General features: G+C 50.1%; 1 protein-coding gene across 11 annotated transcripts in view; it reads left to right on the forward strand.

The window, feature by feature from the left end:
* Positions 1-17,017, forward strand: part of LOC140395550 (uncharacterized) — a 242,599-nt gene that overhangs the window by 142,634 nt on the left and 82,948 nt on the right. For 6 of the 11 annotated variants that reach the window (XM_072483476.1, XM_072483493.1, XM_072483527.1 and 3 more), the window contains 3 exons: positions 5,642-5,674; positions 8,141-8,182; positions 14,569-14,625. The exons of 4 other annotated variants lie outside the window; for them this stretch is intronic. In XM_072483476.1, the coding sequence (XP_072339577.1) occupies positions 5,642-5,674; positions 8,141-8,182; positions 14,569-14,625 (132 nt within the window). The remainder of the gene's footprint in view (positions 1-5,641; positions 5,675-8,140; positions 8,183-14,568; positions 14,626-17,017) is intronic. One more of the 11 variants, XM_072483510.1, reaches the window with a different exon arrangement.

A 17,017-nucleotide genomic window follows, 5' to 3' on the forward strand; every position in this document is an offset into this window, starting at 1 on the left:
TTTTAAAAAAATACAGTGAACATCTTAGTAACCATCAATTCAAATACACTCCCCAAAGAATACAATATTCTAAGTAATACTTAAACTTTCCTTTAAACATCCATAAGACTTTTAAAAAACTTTTAACAGAAGCACATCAGGTTTAAATTCACTACTGAGAACAGTTATCACTCTGAATTCACCAAATGATCAAGCGATAGTCTTTACATGGCAGAGAGAACAACATTACAACCTCTGTGGCTGACTGCAGCTCCAACACTAAAACAAAACCAAAAAAACACAGAAGCTTTTTTCAAAGTGAAACTAAAAAGCAGAGCCAGAGCTCGGCTCCACTCACACTCTGACATCACTGCAGTAACATGAGCAGACAAACATTTCTTAAAGTGAGATTCTCATGACAAGGTGGATAAAGTGGTTAAGGAGGCATAGAGTATATCTGCCTTTACTAGCTGAGGCGTTTATGAGCAGGGAGGCAATGCTGGAACTATATAAAAAGTTAGTTAGGCCACAGCTAGAGTAGTGTGCAGTTCTGGATTCCACATTATAGGAGGGATGTGATACCACTGGAAAGGGTACAGAGGAGATTTACCATGATGTTGTCTGGGCTGGAGAGTTTTAGGGTGCGATTCTGTGGAAAGATTTCTAAGTGTGGTAGTGAGCGGGAACTGCTCCAAGGAAGGCACGATTGATGCGTCACAGCTGTCTTCCCCATCCACCGCCAGCACAGATACATGCACCTCGGTGGGAACGTTTTTTCGGGCATCTGAGACACATTCTGGTGAGCACCACACAGCTGCTGATGCACATCAGGTGGAGGCTGAATCCCCCAGGCGAGACAGCAGTCGGAGGTCTGCTGTATCCCAGGACCCAGCAGATGCCGAGCCTGTGGAACAGTTGCATGTGGGCATTGCCGACACGCTGCAGAGCGTGGCCCAATCACAGAGTAGACATAGGGCTGGCAGAACCAGATGATAAGGGGCAGCCGGGGTTCAAACCAGCTGCCCCTCCGTCCCTAGGTGAACTCCGGGGCCCTATGGGCACCGAGCGGAGGGAAGGGGCGCTGGGTCTCAACACGGTCCCGTCCCATGGAGTGGGGATGATGGCCACCAGCTCCCTCGAGTTCCACCCCTCTGACGAGGCCACATCTCAAGGGCAGCACACGAGACAGGGCGGCACAGCTGTGCATGTGCCGCCGGCAAGTGCGGCGGGTCCTCCGGACCCAGAGCCCCCAGAGAACGCCCGCATCGAAGGACATGGGACAAGGTAAGCAACTGGCTGTCTCTACCTCAGATGTGCATCCTGGGATGACATCAAGACGTAGTGATAGAGCTAGGAAGGTCAAGCACGTTGAGGATCACTGGGGGCATCGGGGGAGAAGATGAGGGGGTGGTGGGGAAAGTGGGCAGCACCATAGAGAGTGGGGAACTGTATGACACCTGTGACACTTTAAAAATACTTGCGCACAACCAGTCTAACACTCTGACACTTTCTTCCGCTATGCGGGCCGACCTCCGAGCTTTTGGCCCATTTCTCCAGGCATCGCCCCCTCCCCTCCCCGAGCACTCACCCAGCCTCCGGCCGTGGACATGTCCCAGAGCTGTGTCCCATCCCCGGGTGTTCAGATGTTGGCTACTGCGTGTGTGGTGTTGCCTCCTGCAGTGTTCAAGCACAGTGTCCATGTATCAAGGTGTGATGGAATGCTCGGCAATGATTCCCACACGCTACATGGCCTGCTCAGCCACGGGAATCCACTTGGGTTATATGAAGTGCTCATTTAACCACGATTGCCAATTCTCTATTAGCAATAGCCTTCAGTTGCACAGCCAGAAGCCATGCAGTCTGTGGGGGTTCTGGGTGGTCGTAGGGTAGACGGGCAGGGCCTAGGTTTGCCCCCGGAAGGCTTACACATGATCCAGGAGTTGGCATGCTGGAGCCGCACGTGGTTGCCCCCCCAGTGCCTCCATCCCCTCTTCCTCACCCCCTTCCCATGGCGGCCCACCCCTCCAGAGGGTGCCACCTCCCTCCAGCCGAGGGTCCCCCACTCCCACGCCGAGCACTAGTGTGGCAAGCCCAGTGCCCCGGGCTCTTTGCTTGTAAGCAAAGATGGCTATTCACCTCCTCAGCTCCCTGCAGAAGCCCTTCTGCCAGGTTCACGTTTTTCAAAAGGAGTACTAATCAGCAACAGTGTGACCACTTGCTGGGGAGGCTGATGAATGGTGGGAGGCCATTGGATATGGGGTCGTTCCCGGTAATTATGGAAATGGGGTTTGTGTGGTGATAATTAGTTTCTTGCCACACTACGGTGAGATCCCGATTTCACCTACGGGATTGGGCCGGTTGCATCGCTAACTGTTTGGCGCTTGGTGTAGTTTTTGTTTTCGGCCCCTCCTGTTATTCACCAGCCTCGTTTTGATTGAGTGAGAGCGCAACAAGGCCGGAGAATCGCACCCTTAGTTATGAAAAGAGATTGGATAGACTGGGCTTATTTTCCATGGGGCAGAAGAAACTTGGGGGGGGGGGCGTGATTGAGATGAATAAAATTATATGGGGCATAGATAGAGTAGACAGGAAGAAATTTTTCCCCTTGGTGGAGGGATCAATGACCGGAGGTATAGATTCAAGGTAAGGGGCAGGAGGCTTAGAGGGGATGCGAGGAAAATCCTTTTCACCCAGAGGGTGGTGGGAGTCTGGAACTCACTGCCTGAAAGGGTGGTGGAGGCAGAGATGCTCAACATTTCAGAACTATTTAGATGTACATTTGCGATGCCAAGACATACATGACTGTGAGCCAATTGGTGGAAAATGGGGTTAGAATACTTAGGTGGTTGATTTTGACTGGCGCAGACGCGATGGGATGAAGGGACGTTTTTGTGATGTAAATCTCTATGAGTCTATGGCTCATTGAGGGTCTGTGTGTGTGAATATACAGTCTGATTTAGATTTTGGTTGTTGAACATGCAGTCTAATTTGAGGATTGTGTATTTGAATATGCAGTCTGATTTGGGGACTGCGAGTTGAATATGCATTCTGATTTGGGGTCCGTGTGTTTGAATATGCGGTCTGATTCATGGATTTGGTTGAATATACAGTCTGATTTTGGGGTCACTGTTGAATATGCAATCAAAATTGAGGATTGTGCATGAATATGCAGTGTGATTTGGGGACTTGACCGAATATGCAGTCTGATATGGCAACTATCTGTATGAATATGAAGTCTGATTTTGGGGTCTGAGAATATTTAGTCTGATTTTGGGGTCTATGTGTTAGACCATGCAGTCTAATTTTTATGGTCTGTGTGTTAGAACAGGCAGTCTTATTTTGGGGTCTGTGTTTCAGAATATGCAGTCTGATTTTGGGGTCTGTGTTAGAATATGTAGTCTGATTTTGGGGTCTGTGTGTTAGAACACGCAATCTGATTTGCGGGTCTGTGTGTTAGAATATGCACCTGATTTTGGAGTCTGTATGTTAGAATATGCAGTCTGATTTTGGGGTCTGTGAGTTAGAACACGCAGTCTAATGTTGGGGGTCAGTGTGTTAAAACCTGCAGTCTAATTTTGGGATCTGTGTGTTAGAATATGCAGTCTGATTTTGGGGTCTGTGAGTTAGAACACGCAGTCTAATGTTGGGGGTCTGTGTGTTAAAACCTGCAGTCTGATTTTGGGATCTGTGTGTTAGAATATGCAGTCTGATTTTGGGGTCTGTGAGTTAGAACACGCAGTCTAATGTTGGGGGACTGTGTGTTAAAACCTACAGTCTGATTTTGGGATCTGTGTGTTAGAATATGCACCTGATTTGGGGGTCTGCGTGTTGAATATACAGTCTGATTATAGCATCAATGTGTTCAGATTCAGTCAGGCGTTCACACCTTGATCAACAAATTTACTGTCTGTGTAAATTTTAAGGTCTGCAGCTGATTTTAAAATTCGAGTGTGAATACTTGCAGCAAAATCCAACATAAAAACATCTATAATTACATTAAGAAAAATGTGGGCCTCTTGAAAACTGAAATCAGTGATGATGTAAATTATAATAAGGAAACGGGGACATGCTGAATAATTACTTTTCCGCTGTTGTGATAACCGATACAGAGTATGTTGGAAATCCAAAGAGAACTAATCTTGAATCACAGACAGAAATTAATATGAGCAAGATTAGAGAAGTGGAGAAATGTTTGTTATTAAAGAGTGACTTCTTCCCCCGGACCAGATGGGTTCCATCCCAGGATTTGAAAAGAAGTCAGCAAGCACACGATCCATGTCCTAATTATCATCTTCCAAGTTTGGAAACTGTTCCGAGTGATTAGAAAATTGTACATGTGACTCCGCTGTTTAAGAAAGGTGAGAGGGGGCAGCACGGTGGCGCAGCGGATAGCACTGTTGCCTCACGGCGCCGAGGTCCGAGGTTCGATCCCGGCTCTGGGTCACTGTCCGTGTGGAGTTTGCATATTCTCCCCGTGTTTGTGTGGGTTTCACCTCCACAACCCAAAGATATGCATGCTAGGCGGATTGGCCACGTTAAATTGCCCCTTAATTGGAAAAAATTAATTGGGTATTCTAAATTTATTTTTTAAAAAGGTGACAGAGGGGAAATCAGCCAATTATAGACCAGTTAACCTAACATCTGCTGTTGACGAATTACCTGAGGCTACATCACACCTTGAAACTTTTCAGTTGATCAGAGCCAGAATGGATTTGTAAAGGCCACAGTGCATCTCCTACCAACACATCCAAAAACCGCTTCATTCCCTCCACATCGGCCGAGGGTTCCGACTCATTCAATCTCTGATAAAAGTCTCCGAACACCCCATTCACTCCCATCGGATTCAAGACCGTGTTTTCCGCCCCATCCTTCGCCTTTCCGAACTCCCTCGCCGCCTCCTGCTTCCTCAATTGATGTGCCAACATCCTACTCACCATTATCCCCATATTCATAAGCCGCCCCCTTAGCCCTACTGTCTTACACGTGGATATCAGTCCAAACTCCATCTGAAGTTTCTGTCGCTCACTCAACAACCCCGCCTCCGGGGCTTCCGAATACCTCCTATCCACCTGCAGAATCTCATCCACTAACCTCGCCATCTCTGCCCGCTCCATGGATCAAAATGATAACAAAAATAAAGAAAGGGGGAATAAGGGAATCAGCAGGAAGGACCTTTACACTACCCCCAACTATCCTGCATATTGCCCCACTAATCTGTGACATACTGAATTCTAATGCATTTTCACATTGTAGACAGGTTCCCAATGAATCTACATTGTGTCCTCACTAAAGTTTCATTATGCTCGAGTGTAGAGCCAATACTGAATTCTGTGATTAAATTCTGATTAAGGTTTTATAAAGGATCATTATTACTTTGTGGTTTTTATGTTCTGTACCTCTTGTAAGAAAATACAATATGCTATTAGCCGTTATTTTAACAGCCTGATTAATGTCAGGTGATATCTTTAATGTTTTCTGGCCTCAAAGCCCGCTGCTCTTCCAGAGCATCGATTCTCCTTCTATTCGAAGTATAATTCCAGGCCTTGATGTTTTTGGTATTGTCCCTCAGTGCCTGATTCCATTCCTCAGTACAGACATTGTGCCCCCAGACCCAATTACAATCCTTTCTTGATGAGCTGACTTTTCTCCTGTCAACTAACAGACCGATTATGACCGTATTGGCGCCTCTGGAGGGGTAAGATCAGGAACCTATTGATTGCCTGCTCAGAGTGTGACTCTCACTAACTGGATTAATTATCGTGCTGCAGCTACGTTTTATAAAGTTCAGTCAGGGTGTGGGCATCACTGGCAAGGCTGGCATTTATTATCCATCATTGGTTGCCCTGAAGTGTTGCGGGTCTCTTAGTTTTTGTAGTGGTGATAGTGGTTTGCTCAGCCCCGTCAGAGGGCAGTTAAGAGGCAACCACCTTACTGTGGGACCAGAGTCACATATAGGATATCAGTCAACCAGCTGGATTTTTACCACATTTTACTGACGCCAGCTATTTATTTCCAGATTTAAAAAAATTGAATTCAAATTCACAAATGGCCATTGTGGGGTCTGAACTCATTTTCTTAGGATAATTAACCCAAAATTCTGAATTGCTAGTCTGGTAATGTAACCACAGCAGTACTGAACCTAGTCACTGAAGTTGGGGTCTAATTGATCCAGAGGTTTGTTGGGAAAGGCGAAGCCTCTCCCTTTTGGGTGGCCGGATCTATAGTTGGCTCTTTTCAAACAGCCCCCATGTTTTGAGCTGACAAATATTAGAATAATACCACCCCCTCCCCCATTGAAGTACAACAAACTGCCAGCGATCAATGGTGCTCGCCTTCTTCAACTTTCTGTTTGTCTGCTAATTGAAAGCTGAGCGCAACAAGCTCGAGGCTTTGCATGAGAGGAATTAGACTGAGATACAGGAAGTTCTGAAGATAAGAAATCAGAGGAAGTGAGTTGTCATTGAGGTGACACGGTGCAGCTCCTTGACTGCTCGACTGAAACGGATCTCTACCTCTGCAGCCAGCACACACACCACACAACGGCAGGCAGGAGCCTGATCAGTTCCCTGATCCACACTTGTTTTTTTTCAATCTGGCTGGGTAGGAGGAGGGTTACAATCAGTCTCAGCGTGTGTGTGTGCATGTTTTGTTGCGTCTATGTGTTTGCATGTTGTGCGTGTATTTCGGAGGGTGGGTGTAACTGTGAGAATGCGAGCATCACACCCATTGTCCACCAGCCTCCCAACACTCAGCATCTACTCTGTGGCGAATGGTCTCTCCATTGCTGTGGCCAGCTACTGCTACACAAGGTGGTGTCTTTTAGGTTGAGATGGAGACTTTGAAGGCAAAAGGATATATGCCAGTAAACTATGGTGAATGTTTGAATGGGGACAAAAAGTCACATATATGCCAGACCAAGCAAAGAGGGCAACCTTCCTTCCGAAGATAAAAACAATACACTGGCCTGGTTTTTGTGATGTTCCAAAAGCTTCATAGATACCGTGCTGGATTGTTCATTTCAACGGCTAAGTGGCGGCTGAATCGGAGGATTTGCAGGCGTTTTACAATGCCAAAATCGGCAGCAAACTCTCACCGATTCTGGGACCAGTGAGGGGCTAGCTCCGCGCCAAAAATGGCCGGAGAATGGCCGGGTCCATGGCCGCCATGCGCACAGCGACTACCTGCAGTGGTCGTGCCGTACACATGGCGCCGGCTGTGTGCGGACCCGACCTGGCAAATGCGACCGCACAGGCCACCCGCTGGCCACCCCCCACCAGTCCCCTCAGCCCTTGCGGAAGCCACCCCCAGCCAGCAGCATGGATCCTGGCCGACTGTGGTGGCACTGGACACAGTCCACAGCCACCACGCCGGGTTCCTGACCACTCAGGCCACACGTCAACTGCGTGGTCAGGAACCCGGCCCATCGGCTGCAGAGCATCACGGGAGGGCCCTCCAGTGACATGACAACGCCGTTTCAGCGCGACGTGATGATGCCATTTTGGTGGGGGCGGAGACTCGAAAGGTACTCATTCGGAGTACTAATCGGCACCTGTGTGACCACTTGCTGGGGAGCCCATTAGATCATGGGGGGCAGTTAGATAGGGGGTTGCTCTTGTTAATTGTATGGAGATTGGGCTGAAGTGGTGATTATTTGCTATGGCATGGTTAGATCGCAAACAGATTGGTGCCTGGCTCGGTTCTCGATTTTGGCCTCTCTCAAGATTTAATAGCCTCGCTGCACTCTCGCTTAAGTGCAACGCGGCCATTAAATCGCTCCCCAAGTTTTTGTTTCCAAATTCTTAAGAATTAAACTCAAGAATTAAAATCTCAAATTGGTGTGGTGTGAATTGAGTGTACGTTCTCTGGATCACTAATCTTGTGATGTAACTAAAACTTTAACCATACTCTCTGTTGGATGACTTTGAGCACTGACTCTTAAACCTGAAGCGGCCTGTGTAAACCAGCCCTTCCCCTCCTGAGTTAATCTGAGATGAGGCTGGGACATGGAACAGGCTCTTTACAGTCCATGCCGTATGTGCTGCATGGTTTGTGTCGGATTTCACTGTGTGTGACTCACTTATTCACCCCTCGCATGCTGAACCCCCGCCCTGCCATTGTTCTGGAACTTTCCCTTAATTTCTTGTTGCTCTGTGTGAAACAGGTCGCTGAAAAGAGCCAAAAGAAGAAGAAGAAACCGAAGGCCGTATGTAGCAAGTAGCACCCTGGTACTGGGTGCCTGGAGAGTACCCAATTCTCCCTGTGTTGTTCTGTGCCGGCTCCATTCTGGGCAGGTGGCAGGGGGGTCCCCCCGTCCTCTCCTTCGCTGATTGAATCACACTTGGTGCCAACCATCATGTGAAGAACCATGTGGTTAAAGGCACCAGCTCTAATGCATTCCCCTTTGAATAAATCTCTGTGCTGAGATCAGCTGGGGAAGAAGGGAGGGGAACTGCTCTTCAGCTTGGCTGGGGTATGTCCACGGGATGTAGTGCGGGAAGACCAGTGCCTCTTCTCTCTGTGCGCACGTACATAGATGTCTGGCTTGACTTTGAAGACCCCATGGTGGAATTGCCCTACCTGCTCCAGACACTGACCCCTCCACACCCCATCGATCTGTCAATTGTTTGGGATTGGGCACCAGAGGACAGCTGTGGACTTGAATTTCAGACAAGAACTGAAGACAACTGCACATGGGATGGGACACATGGGGAGAGGGCACATTGGTGGGGATGGGGGCAACAGAGCAGTGGGAGGGGCATATTGGTGAAGGTGGGCACTGCCTGCGTTAATGGCATAATGGTTTCCCTGCGTGCACTGCAGGAGAGCGGCACTGAAATTGTGTAAAAACGTTTGATCCCTTCATACTTTAAAGGTAGAGTTCTGTCCAGTAGCTGAGTCTACTCACTGTATTTGAGTCTCTGTCTGTGTCAGTGACTGTTCCTTACTGACTCACCGTCATCTTTGTTTTTTTTCGTGTGAATGAAAACCATGGGAAGACTTTGCAAGGCAGCAAATCCCTGAGTATGAGAAAAGTAAGAAGGCAGAATAGGAAATAAAGAAACAACCTGCATTTCGAAAGCACATTACCATGTCCTTGGAACTTTTCAAAGTGCTGGAGAGCCAATCACGTACTTATAGGAAATGTGGCAATCAATTTGTATATCCTGCAAACAGCAATATGATGATGACCAAATGTTTTAATGATGTTGGTTGAGGAGTAAATATCGACCAGGAAATTTGAGATGGCAGACAGGGCCTCGGTTTTACATCTCATCCATAAGTTAGCACCTCTGACAGTGCAACACTCCTTCAGTACTGCACAGAGCTGTCAGGGCTGTGATTTGAACCCAGAACTTTCTTGTTCAGAGATGAGAATGCTACTCACTGAGCCACGGCTGACAGTAAATGAAGGAATATGTGGTTAGGGAACAGTAGGAGGAGGTGAGGAGTCTTGGAGATTTAATCTTTGCGAAACACTGTGGGTCAGATACAGTAACTTTTCCTCTAACACTGTCCCCATCGAACACACGTAGAGCATGTACATCACAGGTTAGATGCAGAGTAGAGGTCCCTCCACACTGTCTCATCAAACACTCACAGGGCAGGTACAGTACAGGTTAGATACAGAGTAAAGCTCCCTCTACATCAGTGTTTTTCAAACTTTCTTTCGAGGGACCCATTTTTACCAACCGGCCAACCTTCGGGACCCAACCCGGCCGACCTTCGCAGCCCACGCCGGCCGATGTTTGCGACCCACGCCAGCCGACCTTCGCGGCCTATGCCGGCTGACCTGCGCAACCCACCATTTTCTCTTACCTTGTTTGCTGCTGACAAAAATGGAGGAAATGGTTTTGGTCCCTTTGCTCCTCGTACACGCTCCTCCAATGGAACCTGTTCGATGAAGGTGAAGCCTTCCGGTGTCGGAATGTATGGAGTCTCCATCTGTCCAAAGTTCTGCATTTTCTTCCTGTAAAATTTTATCAAATAAACTCCCCCCCCCCCCGAACTTGTAAAAGAAAATAAAAATACAATGAATAAAATAAATGGAAAAAATTAAAATAAAATGAATAAAATAAATGATTAAGACTCCCCCAAACTTGTAAAACAAAAAGCTGCGACCGTTTTTAAAAAAAAGCGGCCGCACTGTGCATGAGTGCTCGATCATTGGTGTGCAAACGCATAGTTTTGCGCATGCGCGCCGATGATCTGGCACGCATGCGCAGTGCGGCCGTATTTTTTTTTACATGTTCGTGGCCATTTTGAAGGCCGCTTGCAACCGGCGTTATTAACAGTCGGCTGCTGCGGTTTTGCGCTAGTGAGCACCACGACGGACGGCTCCGCAACCCTCCCGACACCCGCCTGCAACCCACCCGCGGGTCGTGTCCCTGAGTTTGACAATGCCTGCTCTACACTGTCCAAACCCCAACTTCAGAAAAACCCTGATAGGGTTAGGCTGCATCTTTTTGGGGTTGGTTATCTGGCACCTCTGAGTGGTTTTATGCTGTAGGTACCTATTTTGGGTATCTGGTTTGAGATAGGGAAAATTCACTTCATTCATTACAGACAGATGACATTTTAGTCTCAGCCCTTTGGGCTGGATTTGAAATGCTGCCTGTCTTGTCTTCATGGTGCCACAGTCTTTAACTACCTCTGACTGGAAGTTACTGCAATTGCCACAGATATCGGGAGACCAGCGGGCATTCAGCCTGTAAATTCCTCACTTGATGAAAAGATCTATTTTGAGAGGAGCTAATAATAAATAGGTCTTGTTTAAAAATAAAGAATGGTTGTGACTGCATTGTGCCATGAGAATAGTTCTCAGTCTGAGCCCAGCCTGACCCTGGTGACATGAACATACTTAAATCTGCTCACTGCAGTAATGTTATTTGTCTTATTATTGAGAGAATTTATTTTCTTTTTTTTAAATTTAGAGTATCCAATTCTTTTTTTTTCCAATTAAGGGGCAATTTAGCATGGTCAATCCACATATCCTGCACATCTTTTTGGGTAGTGGGGATGAGACCCTCGCAGACACCGGGAGAATGTGCCCTCCCCTTTCTCTCCACCCGGTTGAGCCCTGTATAGCTTCTCGTAGTACCCCCTGAACATCTCATTTATCTTCCCTGGTTCTGACACTACCTCCCCCTTCTTTGCTTGCACCTTTAAAATTTCCCTGGATTTTCTGCCTCCACAGCTGGTTAGCCAGCATACAGCTCGCCTTCTCACCATATTCATACTGCACCCCCCTCACCCTCCGTAGTTGCCCCCCTGCTCTTCCCATCCTCAGCCTATCGAACTGCCCCTGCAACCTCTTCCTCTCCGCCAAAACTACTTAGTGCGGCCCCTGCATATCTCCTGTCCACCTTGACTATCTCGCCCATTCTCCTCCCTCCTCCTCCTGTCCCTGCGCGTCTATTTCGAGATAATCTCCCATCGGACCACCATCTTCAATGCCTCCCAGAACGTGGCTGCTGACACCTCTCCATGTAATCCCCAATCGCTGACCTCACCTTTTCACAAAACCCCTTATCCGCCAACAGACCCAAATCCAGCCTCCATCCTGGCCTCTGCAATTGTCCTGAGCTAAGCCTCACCTCCAGCCAATGTGGCGCATGATCGGGTATCACAATCCTGCATACTCCATCCCCTATCACCCCCAACAACACCACTCGACTCGCCACAAAGAATCAATTCCCGCGTATACTTTATACATGTGTGAGGAGAAGGAGTACTACCTTCACCCCGGCTTCTTAAACCTCCATGGATCAACCATTCCCATATGCTCCATAAACCCTCTCAACTCCTTCATCCTCGCCCTTCTCATTGACTTGTGGGTCAACCTGTCCATCCCTGGTTCCATCACGCAGTTAAAATCTCCACCCATAATCAATTGGTGCGTATCCAGGTCTGGGATCGCTCCCAGCAAACCCCTCACAAACCCCATATCATTTCAGTTTGGTGCATTGAGGTTGACTAGCACCACCGGCGTTCTCTCCAGCACCCCACTCACTATCACATACCTCCCCCCCCCCCCCCCCCCCCCTCCACCCGAGTCCTGCACTTCCTTGGACCCCACAAAGCCCGTGCTTTTGTTCAACAAAATGGCAACCCCCTCGACTTTAAGTCAAAGCCCGAGTGAAATACTTGTCCCACCCATCCCTTCCTCAAGCTAACCTGATCCTTCACCCGGAGGTGTGTCTCCTGTAAAAAGATCAGCTCCTCCTTCAGATTCCTCAGGTGCGTCAAAAACCGAGACCTCTTGTACCACGCTGTAGTTTTTACGGGAGGCTTATGCCTCCACTCCCGTCTACTGTCCACCATCATCCCCCTCCGGCGCTGCCTCCTCTACTACCACTCTAAATCGGGCCTCTGCAAGATTGCCCTCCTCTCCATCCATGACATCGCTCAGTCTCCAACTCTGCCACATCGCATCCCCCCAGCCTGGCCATCTCTCGCGGCCTCCTCCTCCCACCTCACCTCTGATCGCCAGTATTACCTACCAACGCTCCGCGCCCCAGCTGGCACCAGTCCCTTCTTCGCCTGTGCAAATGGCTCCCCCATCCCACCTGAATGCCCCTCAATCGGCAACCCCACCCTGCGGGCCCCACCATACACACCCCTTACCCGTAAAGAAAAAACACCCAAAATTGCAATCGCCCCCTCCAAAAAGAAAAACACCACATCGGTGGGGTGAGGGGCTGGTTGAATCCTGCACACCTCTTCACCAGCACTGCACCAATATCTTGATATATTCGGACACGATTCCCCTCCCAGTCACAGTCTCACTTCTCCCTGGCCCATTGTAGAATCTTCTCCTTCTCAACAATTTCGTGCAACTGCACAATTGCCGCCCAGGGCGGCTCTCGGCCTCTGCCTTAAAGACCTGTGAGCCCAATCCCCCTCTGGGGCCTTTTCTAGCACCCTCTCCTCCACCAACCCGGCCAGCATCCTTGACACATATTTTGTGGCGTTCGTTCCTTCCACACCCTCTGGCAGACCCACAATCTGCAAGTTCTGCGGCCTGGACCTGTTTTTCTGCTCCTCCACCTTCACCCTCAACGACTTACATAGGTCCCCCATCTCTGCCTCCAAAGACACGATCCAATCACTCTGGTGTGTCACCACTGTCTCCACCTCTCGTATCTTTGCCCCTTGTGCCTCAAGACATTTCTCGTGTGGTCCATCAATCCTCGCAGAGGTGCTACTGCTCCCTCAATGATCGTCGACCTGTTACTGTACATCTCCTTCATTTGCTGGTGAAATTCGTCTTTTAAAAAAATAAATTTAGAGAACCCAATTATTCTCTTTTCCAATTAAGGGGCAATTTAGCGTGGCCAATCCACCTAACCTGCACATCTTTGGGTTGTGGGGGTGAAACTCACGCAGAGACGGGGAGAATGTGCAAACTCCACATGGACAGTGACCCAGGGCCGGGATTCGAACTCGGGTCCTCAGCGCCGTAGTCCCAGTGCTAACCACTGCGCTGCGTGCCGCCCCTCGAAATTCATCTTTGATGAAAGCCATTAACTGTTCCATCTGGGACTTTCCCACTGATGACGACCCTTCTCTCTCCACATTCCCTCAATTGTTGCTGCGCCACAGGTCCCTTCAGGTTTTTAACTGTTTTTTGCCAGGTCTGGTAACCAGTAGACATGTCAATCTTGGGGAGAACCTCTCCCTCTACACCACCTCCCTGCAAGAGCTACCCCTCTAATGGGTATAAAATGCCCAAACCGACGCCTTCGAGACGGAGCTGCTCTGTGTGCGATTACTCAATCCATGGCTGCCACCGGAAGTCTGAGAGAAACTGTTTCTACTGGCTGAAGGGATTTAAAAAACTATTTATGGGATCTGAGTATCTCTGGCAAGGCTATTATTTGTTGGCTGTCCTGAATTGCATTTGAGAAGGTGGGATTTGAACCCGGGTCCTCAGCACCGCAGTCCCAGTGCTATCCACTGCGCCACATGCCGCCCTTTTATCTACACTTTCTAGAATCCTCTTGATTTTGAACACCTCTAATGGTTAAAGTTTAGAAAAGGAGAAATTTGCAGTGCCAAGGAGAAAGAGGAGGAGGAGTGGGTCTCTTTGGACAGCTCTTTCAAAGAGCCGGCACAGAAATGGTGGGCTGAATGGCCTCCTTCTGTGCTGTAACATTCCATGATTTTAATGTTCATGTATCTGCTTTGTGGATGAGGTCTCCATGGATGTGGATGCAGCCTCGGCCAGCATCCTTGACATATATTTTGGCGCTCGTTCCTTCCACACCCTCTGGCAGCCCCAGGGGTCCGATGGTGTATGTGGTGAGGAGGTTTAAATTTATGGTGAGCTGGAGAGTTGACCCATACATCAGATGCCTTCTCTTGCTAATTATTCATGTGCTCTTGCCAATGCTTCAGCTTTGGCCACTTGGAAATGTGCCAGATTGTTACACTTTGGCAAGTCCAGGCAATTGAACTGGGCCAAGACAGGATGGAGCCAATCCAGGCTGGGAGCAGGACTGAATCCAGTCATTGAGGCTGGGACCTAATTGATGTCGTTCCATCCTGTGCCTCAATTGATCTTTATGGAATCCTCTTCTCTCCTGACAGGCAAATGGTTTTGACGAGCTGTCCTGTGGATCTGGGCCTAGTAAAGAGTCCAGTAGGGTTAGTACCTGCCTGATTGTGTGACTCTTTACAGTCTGAATTCTGTCAGAGATTTGGTAACTGAGTCCAGTTTGAACAGGGTGGTACGGTTTTGTTGTGTTTCTTCCACTTGCTGGTATCACACAGAGCTCCTGGTACAGTGACGGCAGTTTGAAATCAGCAAGGCAGTGGCGCAGGAAGGAGACAGCGGTTTGTGTGTTTTTATTCTCCCGCCATATTCACTGTGGGGATCAGTTGCGTTCTTTATGTACACGACCACACAGTTTACACAGAAATCACCTGTACGGTGGTGTTCCATCGCCCCTAACAATTCCATCACCCCCAACAACTCCCTCACCCCCAACAACTCCCTCACCCCAACAACTCCCTCACCCCCAACAACTCCCTCACCCCCAACAACTCCCTCACCCACAACAACTCCCTCACCCCCAACAACTCCCTCACCCCCAACAACTCCGTCACCCCCAACAACTCCCTCACCCCCAACAACTCCCTCACCCCCAACAGCTCCGTCACCCCCAACAACTCCCTCACCCCCAACAACTCCATCACCCCCAACAACTCCATCACCCCCAACAGCTCCGTCACCCCCAACAACTCCGTCACCCCAACAACTCCGACACCCCAACAACTCCGTCACCTCAACAACTCCATCGCCCCCAACAACTCCGTCACCCCAACAACTCCGTCACCCACAACTCCCTCACCCCCAACAATTCCGTCACCCCCAACAACTCCCTCACCCCCAACAACTCCCTCACCCCAAACAACTCCCTCACCCCCAACAACTCCCTCACCCCCAACAACTCCCTCACCAACAACTCCATCAGCCCAACAACTCCATCACCCCCAACAACTGCATCACCCCCAACAACTCCATCAGCCCAACAACTCCATCAGCCCAACAACTCCATCACCCCCATCAGCTCCGACACCCCAACAACTCCGTCACCCAAACAACTCCGTCACCCCAACAACTCCCTCGCCCCCAACAACTCCCTCACCCCCAACAACTCCGTCACCCACAACAACTCCATCACCCCCAACAACTCCGTCACCCCCAACAACTCTCTCACCCCCAACAGCTCCCTCACCCCCAACAACTCCCTCACCCCCAACAACTCCATCAGCCCAACAACTCCATCAGCCCAACAACTCCATCACCCCCAACAACTCCGTCACCCCCAACAACTCCGTCACCCCCAACAACTCCGTCACCCCCAACAACTCCATGCCCCCATCAGCTCCGACACCCCAACAACTCCGTTACCCCAACAACTCCGTCCCCCCAACAACTCCGTCCCCCCAACAACTCCGTCCCCCCAACAACTCCGTCCCCCCAACAACTCCGACACCCCAACAACTCCGTCACCCCAACAACTCCGTCACCCCAACAACTCCGTCACCCCAACAACTCCGTCGCCCCCAACAACTCCGTCGCCCCCAACAACTCCCTCACCCACAACTCCCTCACCCCCAACAACTCCGTCACCCCAACAACTCCCTCACCCCCAACAACTCCTTCACCCCCAACAACTCCCTCACCCCCAACAACTCCGTCACCCCCAACAACTCCGTCGCCCCCAACAACTCCATGCCCCCATCAGCTCTGACACCCCAACAACTCTGTCACCCCAACAACTCCGTCCCCCCAACAACTCCGTCCCCCCAACAGCTCTGTCACCCACAACAACTCCGTCGCCCCATCAGCTCCGACACCCCAACAACTCCATCACCCCAACAATTCCGTCGCCCCCAAGAGGTCCGTCACCCCCAAGAAGTCCGTCACCCCCAAGAAGTCCGTCACCCCCAAGAAGTCCGTCACCCCCAACAGGTCCATCACCCCCAACAAGTCCGTCACCCCCAACAAGTCCGTCACCCCCAACAACTCCGTCGCCCCCAACTACTCCGTCGCCCCACAACTCCGTCGCCCCAGCAACTCCGTCGCCCCCAACAACTCCGTCGCCCCAACTCCGTCGTCCCCAACAACTCCGTCGCCCCCAACAACTCCGTCGCCCCATCAGCTCCGACACCCCATCAGCTCCGCCGCCCCGACAACCCCGTCACCCCCAACAACTCCGTCGCCCCCAACAACTCCGTCGCCCCAACAGCTTCGTCGACCCCAATAGCTCCGTCTGCCCCAATAGCTCCGTCGCCCCCAACAACTCAGTCGCCCCCCAACAACTTCCTCGCTCCCAACAACTCACTCGCCCCCAACAACTCCCTCACCCCAACAAGTCCGTCACCCCCAACAAGTCCGTCACCCCCAACAAGTCCATCACCCCCAAGCTCTGTCACCCCCAACAACTCCGTCGCCCCATCAGCTCCGACACCCCAACAACTCCGTCACCCCAACAACTCCGTCACCCCAACAACTCCGTCGCCCCCAACA

The sequence above is a fragment of the Scyliorhinus torazame genome, chromosome 2 (genome assembly GCF_047496885.1).
Source record: "Scyliorhinus torazame isolate Kashiwa2021f chromosome 2, sScyTor2.1, whole genome shotgun sequence".
Classification (NCBI taxonomy): Eukaryota; Metazoa; Chordata; class Chondrichthyes; order Carcharhiniformes; family Scyliorhinidae; genus Scyliorhinus; species Scyliorhinus torazame.